The sequence below is a fragment of the Mchenga conophoros genome, linkage group LG6 (genome assembly GCF_057382185.1).
Source record: "Mchenga conophoros isolate Kocher_MC1m ecotype Shallow Benthic linkage group LG6, M_conophoros_male_GT1.1, whole genome shotgun sequence".
NCBI classification, from domain to species: domain Eukaryota; kingdom Metazoa; phylum Chordata; class Actinopteri; order Cichliformes; family Cichlidae; genus Mchenga; species Mchenga conophoros.
In genome coordinates this window covers 15,944,953-15,961,446 of record NC_140531.1, presented here as the reverse complement: position 1 = coordinate 15,961,446, position 16,494 = coordinate 15,944,953, and the positions used below count along the sequence as shown (strand labels likewise).

Below are 16,494 nucleotides of genomic sequence, written 5' to 3'. Positions count from 1 at the left end.
TGTTTTTTATTGTAAGGAACTGTGCTCGATCAGGAAATCTGCAACAGACAATTTGAATTAAATCATTACGCTAAGTTGGATTTATGTGCGTAACAAATAACTAGATAAGCACAGAGCCCAAAACAAACAAACTGAGAATCACACAGACATCACTTTCACCGTCAGCTGTTGTTGGTGTGTGATCCCCCCACCCCACTCTCGTCTAGCTCGTACCGCTACTTTTCCGAAGGGGAGAGCAGCAGGCAAGAAAATCGCCAGTCATTTCTCTTCTCGTGCGCTCTTCTATAAGATTGCGATTTTTCCCGATATCACCTGAAGGCATCAGCAGCATGCCGGCACCTGAACCGTTGTGGAGTGGAGCAGCGAGGCAAACCATAGCCCATAGCTTTTTTCTTTTCTTTTCTCCTGCAATAAGCCACCATGTGTGATGCCTCCGAGCATATCGGAGCTGAAGGCAATAAAACTGTGAGAATAAGCTGAAGAGGAGAAAAGTAGCGGATTGCCATCAGCAGAAGCTCCCTCCCGCCTCATCTGAGAGATCCTCGCAAACGAGATTTAGAAAGAAAAAAAGGAAAAAAAAACGAACAGATTTATGTGAAGGGAAGTTTGGGAACGACAACCAGCGCTGGTTAAGCTGGTCTGGTGAGTAGTCTCGAATCGTATTTCAAGAGCATGGCACATGGTTTGATTTGATTTTTTTTTCTTTCAAGCGACTCTTGAAACTTTGGACTGAACTCAAAGCACTTTTCTTTTAGTAAGCGCTAAAAAAGTGAGTATTTTGTCTGACTTGTGCCAAAAAAAGAACCAAACGCGCAATTACGCACGCTCACAATCGCGCGCATTGGGTAGTAGTAGTAAGTAGGTTGCATGTTGACAAGTTGTCAAGCTCCATGCAGCACAGGCTTTTTTTTCCTGCAGGCGCACCAGCTGGAGCTCTGCAGTCCGGGCAAGAGCAGTGAGACAGCGCCATCAATCGCATGGCAGCCACACTCCTCTGTGCGTAAAGTGCAGCTTTGGTCTGAGAGGAGCAACGTGTGTGATGATGAGAGGGGTGGTGGTGGCGGGGGTGGGGGTGATAGGATCAGCGCCTTCGTAGCCAGTGTACCAACACTATCAGTCACCCTGCTCTAATGCCCAAACACAGACCCCGGGACGCACTGCTGGCCACTTTATTTCCAGCCGTACCAGGGATATTAAAAAAAACAATAACACTAGTGAGAGTAATGAGAAGATCATCTCAAGAACTGATGTTTAAAATGCAATAACACACGCGAGGATTATTATTATTATTTATTTATATTTTTTGCATTTGCACGTTTTATTAGCTCATTTGTCATCATCTGGGAATACCTGAACTGAGATTTCATTACCAAAATAAGGTTTGTCCACATTCTTACGCTGACAGCTGGATTATGATATAAAGGCTAAGTCAGATTCTACAGCAGAAAGTGAATATGAAACATTTGTTTGTTAATCATTAGCCAGAAGGCCATGCACAAAATAACCTGTAACCTAATAAGGCTTGGTCCTTTATAAGGATGTCTCCCACCTCAAAAAAAAAAAAAAAAAAAAAAAGGAAAAAAAAGGGGGTGGGGGGCATTAATTTGTCTTGCTGTAAATAAAAGGAGAATACAGAAACGAGGGGGTGGGATCCATTAGGACTCACACCTCATGAGCCCAGTAGCCTTAATGCTTCCAAACAGCAATTTGGGATAAATTATATAATTATACTGGGATTTGATTTTCTACTCGTGTAGCCACAATCAGAACACCGTGGAAAGTGAACGTTTGGGGGTTGGAAAGTTTTGAATAATTTTAGCTGAAAGGAATAAGAATACTACAAAAAAGGGGGGGCAGGTTACCTTGGGGCTGAAGTGGTAGCTGCTGAATGAAAATTAAAGCGATTCCGCGGAAAGGACCAGGGTTCAGCCTTTCTGGAAATATTTCATATGAGAATACAAGGCGAACCGCATTAAATCAAATCAAATCAAAAGGGTCGCGGGTTCAGAGCGGAAAAGGTCCTATCCTGCTGCCAGCCCGGTAAGTAGATCCGGACGTGCGCAGCGCGGAGAGATACCAGGCAAGTGGAGTGTGGGAGAGAAAGGAAAGGAAAGCAGTGAGGGAAAAGAGTGAGCTTGCCTGCTGGTGGCAGATGGGGTAACGGAGAGGAGAAAAGTCCACGTAATACCATGCCGAGATTTGGACTACATAAACTACATGCAAAACCTCCAAATCTCCGAATTTAATATTAAAAGAGGTACGTAAGTTGTTGTGTTTTTACTCAGTGGGCTTTTTTTGATGGTCAGCGATGTTTAAGCGTCTGCATCTCTGTAACGTGGAAAAAAAAAGTTAGGTCTGCTATTGTGAGGTGCGAAAGAAAAGCAACCGCTGGCTACTTTGGGTGATTCTTTGGAGAACTTTTCGATACAAAGTGAATGTCGAACGTCGTTTTTGATGACGTACGCACACACTTTGTGCTGTTTTGTGTTGGGAATACGTATCTTTTTTCCTACTAACCCCCCAGCAAATCTCTGCTAAGTGCACGTCTGCCATCGTTTCGAAGTGAATGGCTGTAGTTGGGGGATGGGGTTAGACGTGAAATAGTCTCGAGGCACCTAACTCATTTTTTTTGAAACATTTGAACTTTTTTTTTTTTTTCAAAATGAAAAACGGCTCGCTGCCGAGAGCATTCAGAGAAACGGAATTTAAACAAATGGATACTCTTCTGTATCGTAAAGAAAAAGGGGAAAAAAGAGCCAGAATTTTAAGTTTTAGTTACAGTTTCTTTTTTTTTTGCAGCAGTTGTCTGCAAGCAGATGGTTCTTTTGTACCTGCGGGTTATAGTTTTAGATTAAAGGTGATTGGGGCTCAAACCCTGTCATTTATTAACCCCGCATAAAACATTAATAATTAAACTAGTGGGGCTGTTTTGTCACGCCAAAAGTAAATATATATATATATATATATTTGTTTTTTTACAACGTGCGCACACATAGCAGCGTCTTGCTTTTTATTTGTCTTTGTGGACTCCCACACGGAGCCGGGGACGTTGTAAAGCAGTTGTAAACGAATGAATGCGCAATTTGAAAGCACTTTCTCAGTCATCTGGCCTTCGAGTTTAATTCTGATTGTACTTCGACGAGATTATACAGAGATTATTTTATTTACCACACACCTTTGCCATCATCATCTTTTTTTTGCTGCATTTCTGCACGAGTGAAAGTCCAGCATCATTTTGTAGTTACGAGATTGTTCGTAGTGCTCGTGTAGTAATATGTTAATGAGTATAATCAGATTTCTATATGTCTAATGTGCAACCCAAAAATGTAAATTATAGCACTGCAGTTTTCAAAGAAGCCCGAGCTTTTTTCTTTTTTCTTTAGCTCATTATGAGGAGGTTTTGTGACATTTGCGTGTTCAGAAGGGGACCCATGGAAGGCATCTGGCATTGTCACCTGACTGACTGATCTGCTTCATCTTATTTCCACATGAAACCTGTTTAGTCTTTGTCACACTTATCATCACTTGTCATGATATTTAAAGGAGTCTGGGAAAAAAATTGTGCCACAAATAATGTTGTTTTCAGCATTATAGCGGTTTTCCAGCCTACTTAGATGAAGACTGATGGTTGAAAATAAAAACTTCCCCTTAAATGTTATTGTAGGATCCCAATGAAATGTTTCTGCAGGATTATCGGTCTAAAATCCTTTTTTTCTCTCCCTCTCAGGTGGTTCGGTGAAGATCACGGTACGATAATGGGGAAGCACTGGGTTCCACTGCTTGTGCTGCTCCAGCAGCTCCTCTGTGGCTGTGCAGGGAACCAAAGGATGGCGAGGGCCACCTCCATGCAGTTCACACATTCTCTTTACAATGCCACCATATATGAGAACTCTGCTGCTAAGACTTACTTAGAAAGTCACACCAAAATGGGAATCTTTATCACAGACCCAGAGTGGGACATACGGTACAAAATCATCTCTGGAGACAATGAGAACCTATTCAAAGCAGAGGACTATCTGCTGGGAGATTTCAGTTTTTTGCGAATAAGGACCAAAGGAGGCAGCACTGCCATTCTGAACCGGGAGGTTAAAGACCACTACGTGCTGACTATTAAAGCTTCTGAGAGAAACACCAATTTGGAGTGTCGCACTCGAGTGAAGGTACAGGTACTGGACACCAATGACCTCAGGCCTCTCTTCTCACCCACGTCCTATAGCATCGCTCTGCCAGAGAACACGGCAATCCGCACAAGCGTGGCCAAAGTCACGGCAACTGATGCAGACATCGGTACAAATGGAGAATACTACTATAGTTTCCGGGAATGGACAGACATGTTTGCAGTACATCCAACCAGCGGTGTGGTGACACTGACGGGCAAACTAGATTACTCTGAGACGAAGCTGTACGAGTTGGAGATCCTTGCCGTGGACAGAGGGATGAAGCTGTACGGGAGCAGTGGTTTCAGTAGCATGGCCAGACTTACAGTCAGGGTGGAGCAGGCCAATGAGCACGCACCTGTAATTACTGCAGTAACCTTGGCCCCCTCTGATGCAGACCATGACCCCACTTATGCCATTGTGACAGTGGAGGACAAAGATCAAGGACCAAATGGAGAAATAGCATCACTGAGCATTGTGGCTGGTGACCCTCTTCAACAGTTCAAGGCTGTAAGAACCAACCCCGGGAGCAGGGAGTATAAAATAAAAGCAGTCAAAGATGTCGACTGGGATAGCCAACCTTTTGGATACAACCTCACTTTACAGGCAAAGGACAAAGGCAGCCCCCCTCAATTTTCATCAGCTAAATTGGTACATGTCACTTCTCCACAGTTCAAAGTGGGCCCTGCTGTATTTGAAAAGGCCATTTACAGAGTCAATCTGAGTGAATTCGCCCCCCTTCACACACCTGTCACTATGGTAACAGCTGTGCCAAAGTATCCACAACTAAAATATGCTTTTAGGCACAAATCTGACAAGAACAGATTCACCATCAATCCAGATACTGGCTTAATCAGCACCGCAGGGCCAATCAATGCTGATATTTCCTCACAATTTCAGTTGGATGTGATTACAAGTGACAAAAAAGCAACAACCAAAGTGATTGTTGATGTGATTGATGTAAATAACAATGCACCTGAATTCCAGCAGACATCTTACAAAGCCAGTGTTGATGAGAATGTACCCATAGGGACTAGTGTGGTGACTGTTAAAGCCACTGATCTAGACAAAGGGGAGAATGGCTATGTGACCTACAGCATTACCAATGTGAATCCTCAGCCGTTTGTCATTGACTACTTCTCTGGTGTCATCAGTACCTCGGAGGTCCTAGATTATGAGCTCATGCCCAGGATTTACAATCTTAAAGTCAGAGCATCAGACTGGGGATCCCCATTCCGGAGAGAGGTGGAAGCATCAGTCATTATAACGTTAAACAACCTGAATGACAATAAGCCTTTGTTTGAAAATGTGGACTGTGAAGTGACTGTGCCGAGAGATCATGGCGTGGGAGAGCAGATAACAACAGCATCTGCCATTGATGCTGATGAACTGCAGCTAGTACGGTACAATATTAAAGCTGGGAATGATCTTGACCTGTTTGAGCTGAACCCAAACTCTGGCATGCTTTCACTGAAGCACTCACTGAGCGAGGGAGAGGCAGCTAAGGTCTCGTTTCATAGTTTACAAATCGTTGCATCTGATGGCGAACATGAGACTCAGCCAATGATTATGAACATAACTGTCATCACGGCGCGCAAGCCCGTCCAGTTAAAGTGCGTGGAAACCGGAGTCGCTACTATGCTGGCTGAAAAGCTGCTTCAGGGCAGCAAAATCCACACGCAGAATGAGCCGGATGACAACTTCATGGACTTTCACTCAGTCAACCGGTACACTCCTCAGTTCTCAGAGTCTTTTCCAAGTGTTATTGAAGTCAAAGAAGATCTCCCTGTCGGGGCCCGGATTGTCCATTTAAATGCCACAGACTCAGATAGTGGCTTTAATGGGAAGCTAGTGTATGTTATTTCAGGAGGAGATGCAGAAAGCCACTTCATAGTAGATATGGAAACTGGTTGGCTTTTGGTTTACTCTCCTCTTGACCGGGAAACAGCAGATCACTACACCCTCAACATTACAGTTTATGATCTCGGGATACCACAGAAATCCTCATCGCGTCTCTTGGATGTTAAAATCTTAGACACCAATGACAATAGCCCCCAGTTTTTGCAAGAATCTTATTCTGTTGAAATAACTGAGAGTACACCTGTTGGGACTGAAATCATCCAGGTGGATTCAACAGATAAGGATCGAGGTGACAATGGAATCGTCAAGTACTCAATTTTGGGAGGCACAGATCATTTTGCAATCAATGAAAATACCGGTGTGGTGACAGTGACAAAGCCACTGGATCGCGAGCTCCATCCATTTTATGTCTTGAAGATTGCGGCACGTGACCAGGCAGGAAATGAGCCTCAGCTGGTGTCCACAGTTCCCCTCAAAATCACCTTGGAAGATGTGAATGATAATCCACCCAAATTCTTCCCTCCTAATTACCGTGTAAAAGTGAGGGAGGACCTTCCAATCGGTACAGTAATCATGTGGCTGGAGGCTCATGACCCCGATATTGGGCCTTCCAGTCAGGTACGATACAGCCTTATTGATAATGGAGACGGGAATTTCGAAGTAGACAAACTCAGCGGTGCGCTGCGAATTGTTCAGAATCTAGATTATGAGACAAAACAGGTGTATAATCTTACTGCAAAAGCTAAAGACAAAGGGAAGCCCATATCTTTGTCATCAACCTGCTTTATCGAGGTGGACGTGGTGGACGTGAATGAGAATCTTTACAGGCCTATGTTCCGATCGTTTGTGGAAAAGGGATTTATAAAAGAGGATGCGGTCATTGGGACTTCAGTGATGAGTGTAACAGCTGAAGATGAAGACAGAGGCCGAGATGGAGAGATTCGATACTCCATCCGAGATGGGTCTGGCCTGGGGGTATTCTCCATTGATGAGGAAACTGGTGAGTCTCTTTATTCGCTAGATCTATGTGAAGCTTGTGTTGAAAGACCTGCATAAGGAAAGTATTATGCAGCTACGGTTTATTCAGTCATGTTCCACTGTGTGGAATAATGAACTAAGGGAGTCTTCTAAGAGACGGGTGAAGTTCCCTTTTTCAGTCATTTTTCTTCTTTTGGAGATTTTATGGCAGGAACAGATGGACTAGCTCTCTCTTAGACCTGTGTGGACATTCAGAAGTAGGTGCTGGTGTACAAGGAACACACATGGATTCATAATAAAATGGGTTGCATTTGGAAAACGGTCAAATCTGTTTGACCCAAATCTAAAATGTTAAGCATATATATTTTCAGTATAGTACCAATGGCACGGATTTGCTTGTGGATTTCCTATCATGCTGCAGAAAATATGTTAATACACTCTCAGCTGCCCAGAATGAGTCCAACAGCTGACTCAAATTAGCACAAAATAAGCAGTCTGGGATTCTTGGAGTTCCTACCCCAAACACAGCAATCACCTGGGTTGGATGTTTGTGCCTGGCTTCTCTGCATTCCTTTTAAAAGTTAGTAACAACATTTTTGACTTGCTTAATGTGACTTAAATCCCCATTTGAAATTACATTTCTCTCTGCACTTTACATATTTAATGATTAAATGAGGCAGTGAAACGTAATGCATAATTCAGCGATTTTCCTTGGCACATGTAACCTCAAAAGTTTATAGGTTTCTTAAGAAAGCTGGAAACGTGATCTATCAGTCTGCTGCTGACTTTTACTGTTGAGAAAGAGGTTTATATCTTTAGGTTAATGTTTAGTAAGAATTAGATATATGTGAAGTATTCAGTGAGCTGACAGGAAGTCTCCACAGTGAACCTGTTGGGAAATACCTTCGTCTGCCTCGTAAATTTAGCATGAGAAGATGAGCCGTTATGAAGGATGCAACCTTCAGGGCAGTTTGTCAGTTGCTGTGTTTGCGATTGTTTCTGAGGTAGTGGTTGGATGTCTCATTTTAATAAGATTTTTGCTTTATGAAGACAGATGCTGGGATATTTAAAGCTTGAACTAGTGACTGTGCACTTTCATGGATGCATGAAGGAGTTTTCATTGAGTTACTTCCTGTTTTGGTACTTCTATATTAAATGAATCTGGATGCATATCATGGATTTTAAATGGGTTAATGCCTTACCAGCTTTTCACCAGAGTGTACGGTCTGTGAGAATATTTAACAAATATAGCAAGAAAAGTCATTCATGAGCATGCATACATTCTCTAATACCAATTACTTGGACATTTGTTTAGTGATTTCATGCTGTAAGAAAAAACATTGCACAATGATCAGGCCATCAGTCATTAGTACATCCAAATTACTCCTCTCCTATTGTAATAATGGTCATATAAAGGCAGTTTTGTGGGAATTTTGCAGGATCGTTTATATGATTTAAACTTTTTTTAGGTGTAAAATGTCATCACTTTATCATTATTCAGTTCGACATATGCATTGAATTTCATCACATTTATTGTATGAATTTTCTGAATATAGCAAAAAAAGTTTTTGTGAAGTTACGGTAACATCAACTTTTAACCACCAGCTTTTAATCATTTCAGTACATTGAATTTAAATCTAAAACTGTGCGTCCATGAGTTGAGTCATGTTCTGAAACTTCAGAGATCACAGTGACCTTGACCTTTAACTGCTGGCATCTAATCTGTTCATTGCTGAGTCCAAGGCAGTTTTTGTGCCAAATCTGAAAGAAATCCCTCCATCCATCCCACCGAAAAGGCCCTACACCTTAGTACTGTGATACTACTAATATTACTGTTGATGGCGCCGCATGCAGACCTGTGACTGGCGTCTACGTCTGCCTTTAAAATCCCATGTAGGGCACAGATTCTGGGAGCCTGGTTTGATCTTCTACTTAATCCCTGAGGCCTATATTAAGTGATTATCAGGAGGTGCAATGATAGGATTGTCCTGGGCTGGGTCCTGTTATTATGGATTACATCTGAGGTCAGTAGACAACTAAATAGAGCCAAGGTGGTAATGCCGCTCCTATGATTTCACTAGATGAAGGGTGTGGTGTGCTAAAGCTACCATATGCGTTTAAAATATTGTGCCTCCAAAAGGAAAATATAAGCACGGGTGCGTCCCCACTATATACTCTTCTGCAGCTGCATGTTGTGAATTTTAACCAGGCTGTTTTAAAATCGTTTAAAATTAGAAAACAAGTGAAAAAGTGGTGTGGGGAAAACTGCCAGGAGCCGCACACCTCTAGTTTTGAAATTTGTTTTTCTCAGTGGGAAGTAGTGAAGGCAGAAGTGTTTTTGCGTTTTACTTGATGCTTGTGTTGCTGAACTTGGGCATGTGTTTGTTAAGAGTACATCAATCACAGTCTTGATCTGCATTGCATTGTTTTGCTCGTTCCATCACCACATGTGTAAAACCCAATGATTTTTTCTTATAGTAACATCCACAGGAAGACTGTTATGTGGGTCACATAGTGTTGCTGTGTAAAGCATAGCACTCTGTAGTGGTTGAGCTAGTCGACAGTGAGTGACTCTTGAAGAGTAGGAGTATCTAACAAATCCAAACAAAGGATGTATTGAGACTTTGAGAGTGACATTCATAAACCATCCAAGGAACAAACAAATTATTTGTTTCAGGCACAGATAAAGTAAAAAAAAAAAAGCTGTCCATTGTTGCTGTTTATTGAACACCATCTTGTCCTCATTTACATCAACTCAAAGTAGGAGGAAACCTCCCATGCAAGCCACGTCGTCTTCTTCTATTATGGTTGCTTTCCGTTGGACTGAGGGAGTCCATGGCAACTGTTTGTCCAGACATTCTCTGTGTTATTAAAAGCTCTGTGGTCACTGGATGAGTGCCATCTTAATTTAAACATACCCTCATGAAGGCTCATTCCTGGGTCTTTTCCCATTCTGCACAACAAATCCATTGCTCATCAGTTTAACTGGAAACTTTGCTGATAGTGACGTGATTTTTAACTAGAAAGGACTAAGAGCAAAATAACTCAGCTTTAGGGCTGTGGGATATGACCAAAATCTCATATACATATAGACATTTATCGTCCTGACAACGGTATCACAAAAATTTTACATTTTCTGTAAATTCTGTGAATCTCGGGCAGCTTGACTTGCGTGAAGTGTTTTCAGCTGTTGGAGTTTTCTTGAAAAAGGTGGCTAGCTACTGTTTTACATGTTGTGGCTCCAGAGGCCAGCTGGTATTACAATTTTGTGGCAAATGGCTCATGCAGTGACTTAGTTTTTTATGTATTTTACAGGTTTGTCTTTAAAAAGGCTTTGCAGTTAGTACTCTAAAAAGACTGAAAGCAATTTGAAGAGAGGCTGCCACTCCTGAGCTTTAATTCCTCAGCTGATAATATGGCTGTGGAGAAATCCACTGGGGAAGTGCGTGTGTGTCATAGGAATTTGTTAGGATTATACCTCTTCAAATTTCACACTCATCACAAATTGATGAGTTTCCAAATAAGCCTGTGCCTTTTATAGAGCAAACCTAGATGGCACTTCTGTCCTTAAGAAAGGCTAACAATCATTATAATCTTCATACAAGCAGCTGTAGAAACAGTTACATACTGTTGAGGTGAAAAGACATATAAATTCATATGAGGTCAACTTCCAGTCCTAGTTCAAACAGACTAGCAATAAAGCTATGCTTATCTTGATGAACCTGTGCAAGTCTCCACTCCTCCAAGCACACCTGACTCAACCTGACACACCTAGGCAAGGGTTTTTTTTTTATTGCCAGTGAGTAATCGTCTTATTTTTCCTCTGTCTGCAACAATCGAAGAAGAAGGCAGTTTCAGAAAAGACAGAGGTAAATGAGTAATGAGCAATCTTCACAGGAGTCCTTTTCCAGCACCTTTAATGAACCACTGTGTAACTGAGTCTCATGCTGTGGGATTCAGTATTTATTGGTGAAAGTCTTTATGATGGTTTGAATGTAAGAGTTTGGAAGAAGTGACTAGCACAACTTTGGAATCTGCAGTCACTTCTGTGAGCGCTAAGTCGACATCTGTGACATTTGTGCTATTTTGAAAACTCAGGGTTATGGTAGGCGTTTTGACTTCTGATAACTTAGGCCCTGGAGGGTAAAGGTTACCAAACAGGGTGAATAAAGTAGCCTGAGACAATTGAATTGAGTTAGTCTAATACGGAGAAAATTGTAACCTTTCAGAATAGATCTACTGATTCTGGCATTGGGAGCGACAGGCTACCTGTGGAAAACAGGGGGTTTTAAAAACACCCCTGCATTTTCATAACTTTGGCATTGCCCGGCTTAATGATGACTGCTAGCTTAATTAATGTTTACATTTACTGAACTCTTACTCAGAGCCGGCTCCAGACTGATTGACAGTATGCCGAAGAAGTTGTTCTTGTGCCTGCTTTTTGTTAAAACGGAGGCAATGACTTTAGTTCAGCAAAGTTTTCTGTTTTTTAATAGCTTATGCAGCAGGGAGGGATTATGTACCAGGTCAAGTCTAAATAATTGAAAAGGAACATGCTTGCAACAGGCTAAGACGGCTATAGTTAAAGCTATACTAAGAACCCTATATAATAATCACTATTTATCTCCTGTAGATAGCCAGTGTCTTTAGTGGTAGTATGTATTTTGGGCCATGTATTTTGGGAATATAGATGGAAGATGGAAGTGAACATTTTGATAGGGTAATATAGTTAATAATAACAAAAATTTAAATATTTTACTCCTTTCATTTAAAGTGGACTCTGTCACTGTATGCAGGCATGTAAGAGTTAAACTTTCTTTAAACATAACGCCTTTTTTTGTGCATTGTCAATGTGTTAGTAAACCAAACCATAACCCAAAAGGAACTGTGATTGAAGAGTGTGTCTTTGGTGGCTTTGATGAAGCTCTAGACAGGCCTTACCTTGAAAATCTACTCCAAGGAAGATGTGTCTCTGCTTGAAGTTAAATTGTGCAATGTACAAGTTAACCGAAGCAGTGTGTTGAGTCTACATGAGGCGCAGATGCTGATTGTATAATGTATGCATTGCCCTTTCTTGTTGGATAAAATATGCATTGCCCTTTCACTTGAAGCTGTTTGCAGCCTGTACTGTGAAAGGGTTCTTTGTGAAGGCAAATGAAACAGTTTGATGCATAATGACAAAGTCCTGTTCCATTAGCACAAAAAGTTGCCAGCGCTTCACTTCTTTTTCCATCATGATAAAATAAACAGGTCCTTAACCAGAATAAAAAGATCTACTCTTGTACGTGTTTATGCTCTGGATTTTGGCTTCTAGTTTAGTTTTAAAAGTGCAAACTGTTACCCTCTCACACCTTTAAAAAAAAAACTTTTTAAAGCCTATATGTTTGAGATAAAAGTTAGACTGCTAAGTGGCACATGATCCCAAATAGTCTTTGCTTGAGTGCTGTTACTCTGGAGATGGGACCAAGAATGTGCAGCGGGACAAAGTTGATTGTAGGTTACTAAATGAAAAACACACTTTCCCTCGTTAAAAGTATGTTGTTCTCTCAGTCCATTAAATCTTTTTAAAGAAACCTTGAGCTGCCTTGCGCACAGGACATGCTTCATTGTGTGTTTATTCATGTCACGCTAAGACTCGTGAATTAGATCTTTACTTTAGACCTTTTGATGTATTTTAGTTTTCACATTTTTCACTTTGTCTTTAAATAGTGGCCCCCATGGTATACTTTGAAGTCCAGCACAACACCAGTATTGCATTTGTTCAATTTAATAAAAAGTAATGGATTTCCTTGTATGGGTATAGCTACTTTAAAGTCACAGATGCTGAACACAACCACTGTTCCAAAGATCAGTGTAAAGCATAAAGGACTACGAAAACGAGCGATATTTTGAAGCCGTTTGCATCCTTCCTGCAGACACATGTGAACATTTTCAGCATCAGGCTTGCTGTGCTAAATTATTCAAATGCTCTTAGACTTTTTTAAGTTTTAGTATCTGTTTTAGGCCTTTATAGCCAATTTGATTCTACCTGACAAGACCGACCATTAGGGCTGCACGATTAATCGTTAGAAAATTGCGATCTCGATTCATACTTATGTGCGATCTCATTTCCAAATGACAACGATTTTTAAAAAAAGGAAAAAAAAGATGACGATTGTACCGCATTTTGATCCGGGACGTGATCTGCATGAAAACAAGCTCTCACTCTTCCTGCTCAACAAATGACAAGGGCGGAGCCTTATACCACGTGATACAGAAGCTGTGCCGTGTGATGCTAAAATTAGCAGGGAAAAAACAACGGAGAGCACGTCAGGGATGACGAGAAAGTGACAGGAGAAAATCCGTCCCGGTCTCCACCCAAACATCAATAACGGGAACCTTATACAGCGCTTCCCTAGACCCGTCGAACTCCCGCAGGCACAAAGAAATTACGGAGGCTATCACTTATCACCTGACCAAAGATATGGCTCCCATCAACACTGAGCAAAACGAGGGATTTAGGAAAATGATCAACAACCTAGATAAACGCTACACAGTGCCGTCCCGCAACTATTTTTCTATTGTTGCACTACCTGCTCTATACACGCAGTGTCAAGCAACGGTGGAGACAGAATTTCAAGCAGTACAACATTTTGCGGCAACAACAAAACGTGAGACATTTGTTGTTTTTATGTTTATTTATTGTTTTTATGTTCAGTCTCAACTCTTACGAAGTTGATGTGCAGTTAATAAGTGCAATAAATATTTATACTGGAAAAGAAAATCGTGAGAGAATCGTGATCTCAATTCTAAGCAAGAAAATCGTGATTCTCATTTTATGCAAAATCGTGCAGCCCTACCGACCATTGATATACTTGAGTTTAGGGAATTGGGGCTTACAACAGGACTTTAACATTCTCAATAAAGTTTGTAAGGTCATTTTTTGGTCTGACAATTTATTTGACTATTACATATAATTATAGTGCTGACTATCATTTTTGTATTGATTGCCAGCACAGAAATGAGAAGAAATATATAACTGTAGGAGCTGCAGGCGTGAATCATCAGTCATTCTTTGAGGTGTAGTTACCAACACACAGATGCAGCCTTGTGAAGGGCGGCTGTTAAAAGGTATATGGATAGGAGGATGTGCTCATGTTTCACTCTAACAGCTATCCAAATAGGGCAGGGAGCCTTGTAGGAAAGGAAATAAAGGCTTGGTTCATGCAGTATTAGTACATTGTCTCTCTCAGATTTCCCATTATCACTGCAGAGTTGTTCCAAGCTAAAGATCCAGACATTTAGAAGGAAATGCAAGGAGACAGTGGCATAACTTTGTTGTTGTTAAAACCATAAGAAGGCACTGATTTTTCTTTTTAGGTTAGGTTATGTAAAATGAAAATATGGGAAACTAGTTGCTGTGATAGCATATACAATGATAATCTGGGTAGAAATAGATAAATACACCTCCACAGATGTAGATGTAGAGCCTCGTGATGTATAGAAATGAATGGAGATGGTGTCATTGTTATCAGAGGAACAGGCAGATAGCTAGTAGGTATAGTAGCTGATCCTAAACAATACTGTGATATTGAATCAAGGAATATTGCTCTGAGGTCTTTTTGAAAGGCCTTTGAAATAACAATGTTCCCACTAACAATGAAAGCTTTATATCATCTGCTACATCCCAAAAGCTATCTCAGCTGGAATTAATAGACATTTTTTTTAAATGGGAAGAGAAAAATCAATTCAGGTACATATTGCAGATATATAACAAAAGTATCAAAAGATTTTCCCCATCTTAAACATACAACTGAATGATTTTCATGTTTTCTTGATGATTTTTCTTTAGACAATGTTTTCTTTTTTTCTATTTTTACGTCTAAAGAAGTTCTGAAGTCATACCGTCTCCTATATAAAACCATATCCGTCTAACAAACTTCTCCTTAAGCCAGCTGTGGGCAGGAATTTTTCGAGTTCTACAAGTAATTGCACCTTCAGTGATGCATGAAGTAAAATGAATCGGTTCCTCAATAGGTTGTATTAGTTTGTCTGGTATGTTGAATGAGATAAAAAGCATATATTATTTATGTGATGATGTGACACCCTGATAAGCTGTGAGACCTTTCGCAATTATGATGACTGAGAATCTTTGTGAGTCATGTCTGCTTATAACAATGTTATGTAAATGTATTTTATGTGTGCAATTATTGGAAAGATTAGCATGTCAAAGTTTTAACCACAGTCGCTTATTTCTTATTGAATTTAACTATGAACTGCAAGAAAAGTTAGTATTATTATAGTATACATGATAAAATTGTGATAAAATAGTTTAGTAGGTAATAGGTTACATCTTACTATGCAGTAATAATAGAATAGGTAATTTTAGTAAACCACAACTATGAACTATAAGTCAAACTAAACTCTGACTTACAGAACTTTGACGTTTTTCATATTTCAGGCATTTTTAGCATTAAGGCTTAGCATCCTTAAAACAGATCTTGACTACAGATGTCTGGGAACTTTGGGATGATCTGATATCAAGAGAAAGCTTAGTTTGGGACTCTTTTATTACTCTAGACCCAACAAGGAGGTAGTGGAATTTGAAGCATTTTGCCAGGACTGTGGAAAGAGAAGGGATGGTGGGGGTAGGGGGCACTGTGAAAGTTTATGTAAGCTTGGGAGCTCAAGGCCTGAGAAGGCTGAGGAATGTGGGGTAGAGGTGAGACAAATTAATGTATCTAGTTCAAAGCAAACCCCGACTTTTCAGCTGCAGAATAAACGAGGAAGTGGTTCCTGTTTGCTGTTCACAACAAACATTTCAGGTCGTTGATGGTCAAATGCAAACTACAAGAGTCAGGTCAAACATGTGCGAAGAAATCAGCAGTTTCCAACAGCTTTTCCAAAGCAGATTACTCCCCTCTTCATTCAGTGGCTAACTCTGTCTTTTCAGAGAATTCTTATTGAATAGATTCATCGGGTATCTGCACAGGATGTTGATTTAACAGTGATTTCGATACACAAAATACCCGCTGGTCTCGATAGCTGAAAGTCTTTTGGCTGTCTCAACACTCGACCACACTGCCACTGTGCTCAGATAGCTTTGAAGAACAAAGCCAGAGGGAAGAGAAAAGAGCAAGGGGAAAAAAAGCGGAAAGCAAATCTGGCAGAGGCTGTTGCACAGTCTGTTTTCTTTCTTGTGGCCCAAGGGCAGGTTTTACTTCTGCCTTACTGGGTATGTCAGGTATATGGAATGGGTGTGGCGACTAAATTCTTCAGATTCATTTTTCATGTGCTTTGTTTGAAGCTTTTCACCCAAGGCCATAGCAGAGAACTTTCTTTATCTGCTGTTTCAGAAATTAAAGGTCAAGCCTAGTCAGTTTTCTTTTTAAATAAATACGAAGAAAAACTGTTTACTGTTGCAGTAACTGTAAAAGTGTGGCCTCTAACCCTTGCAGGATCCTCTTTAAAGTTTGTTTATCTTCTAAATATGATGTTAGATTGTGTTTGCTGGTAACTA

General features: G+C 40.7%; 1 protein-coding gene across 11 annotated transcripts in view; it reads left to right on the top strand.

The window, feature by feature from the left end:
* The first annotated feature begins 204 nt into the window (after positions 1 to 204).
* Positions 205 to 16,494, top strand: part of fat1a (FAT atypical cadherin 1a) — an 80,660-nt gene continuing 64,370 nt past the window's right edge. For 6 of the 11 annotated variants that reach the window (XR_014892697.1, XR_014892699.1, XR_014892695.1 and 3 more), the window contains exons 1-2: positions 1,863 to 2,257; positions 3,728 to 7,017. Coding sequence is in view for 6 of the 11 variants with exons in the window: in XM_085276444.1 (XP_085132570.1) it covers positions 3,756 to 7,017 (3,262 nt within the window). In the remaining 5 variants the exon portion in view is untranslated. Of the gene's footprint in view, positions 643 to 1,862; positions 2,258 to 3,727; positions 7,018 to 16,494 lie in introns of those variants that run through there. The other 5 variants (XM_085276443.1, XM_085276442.1, XM_085276441.1 and 2 more) reach the window with 2 other exon arrangements.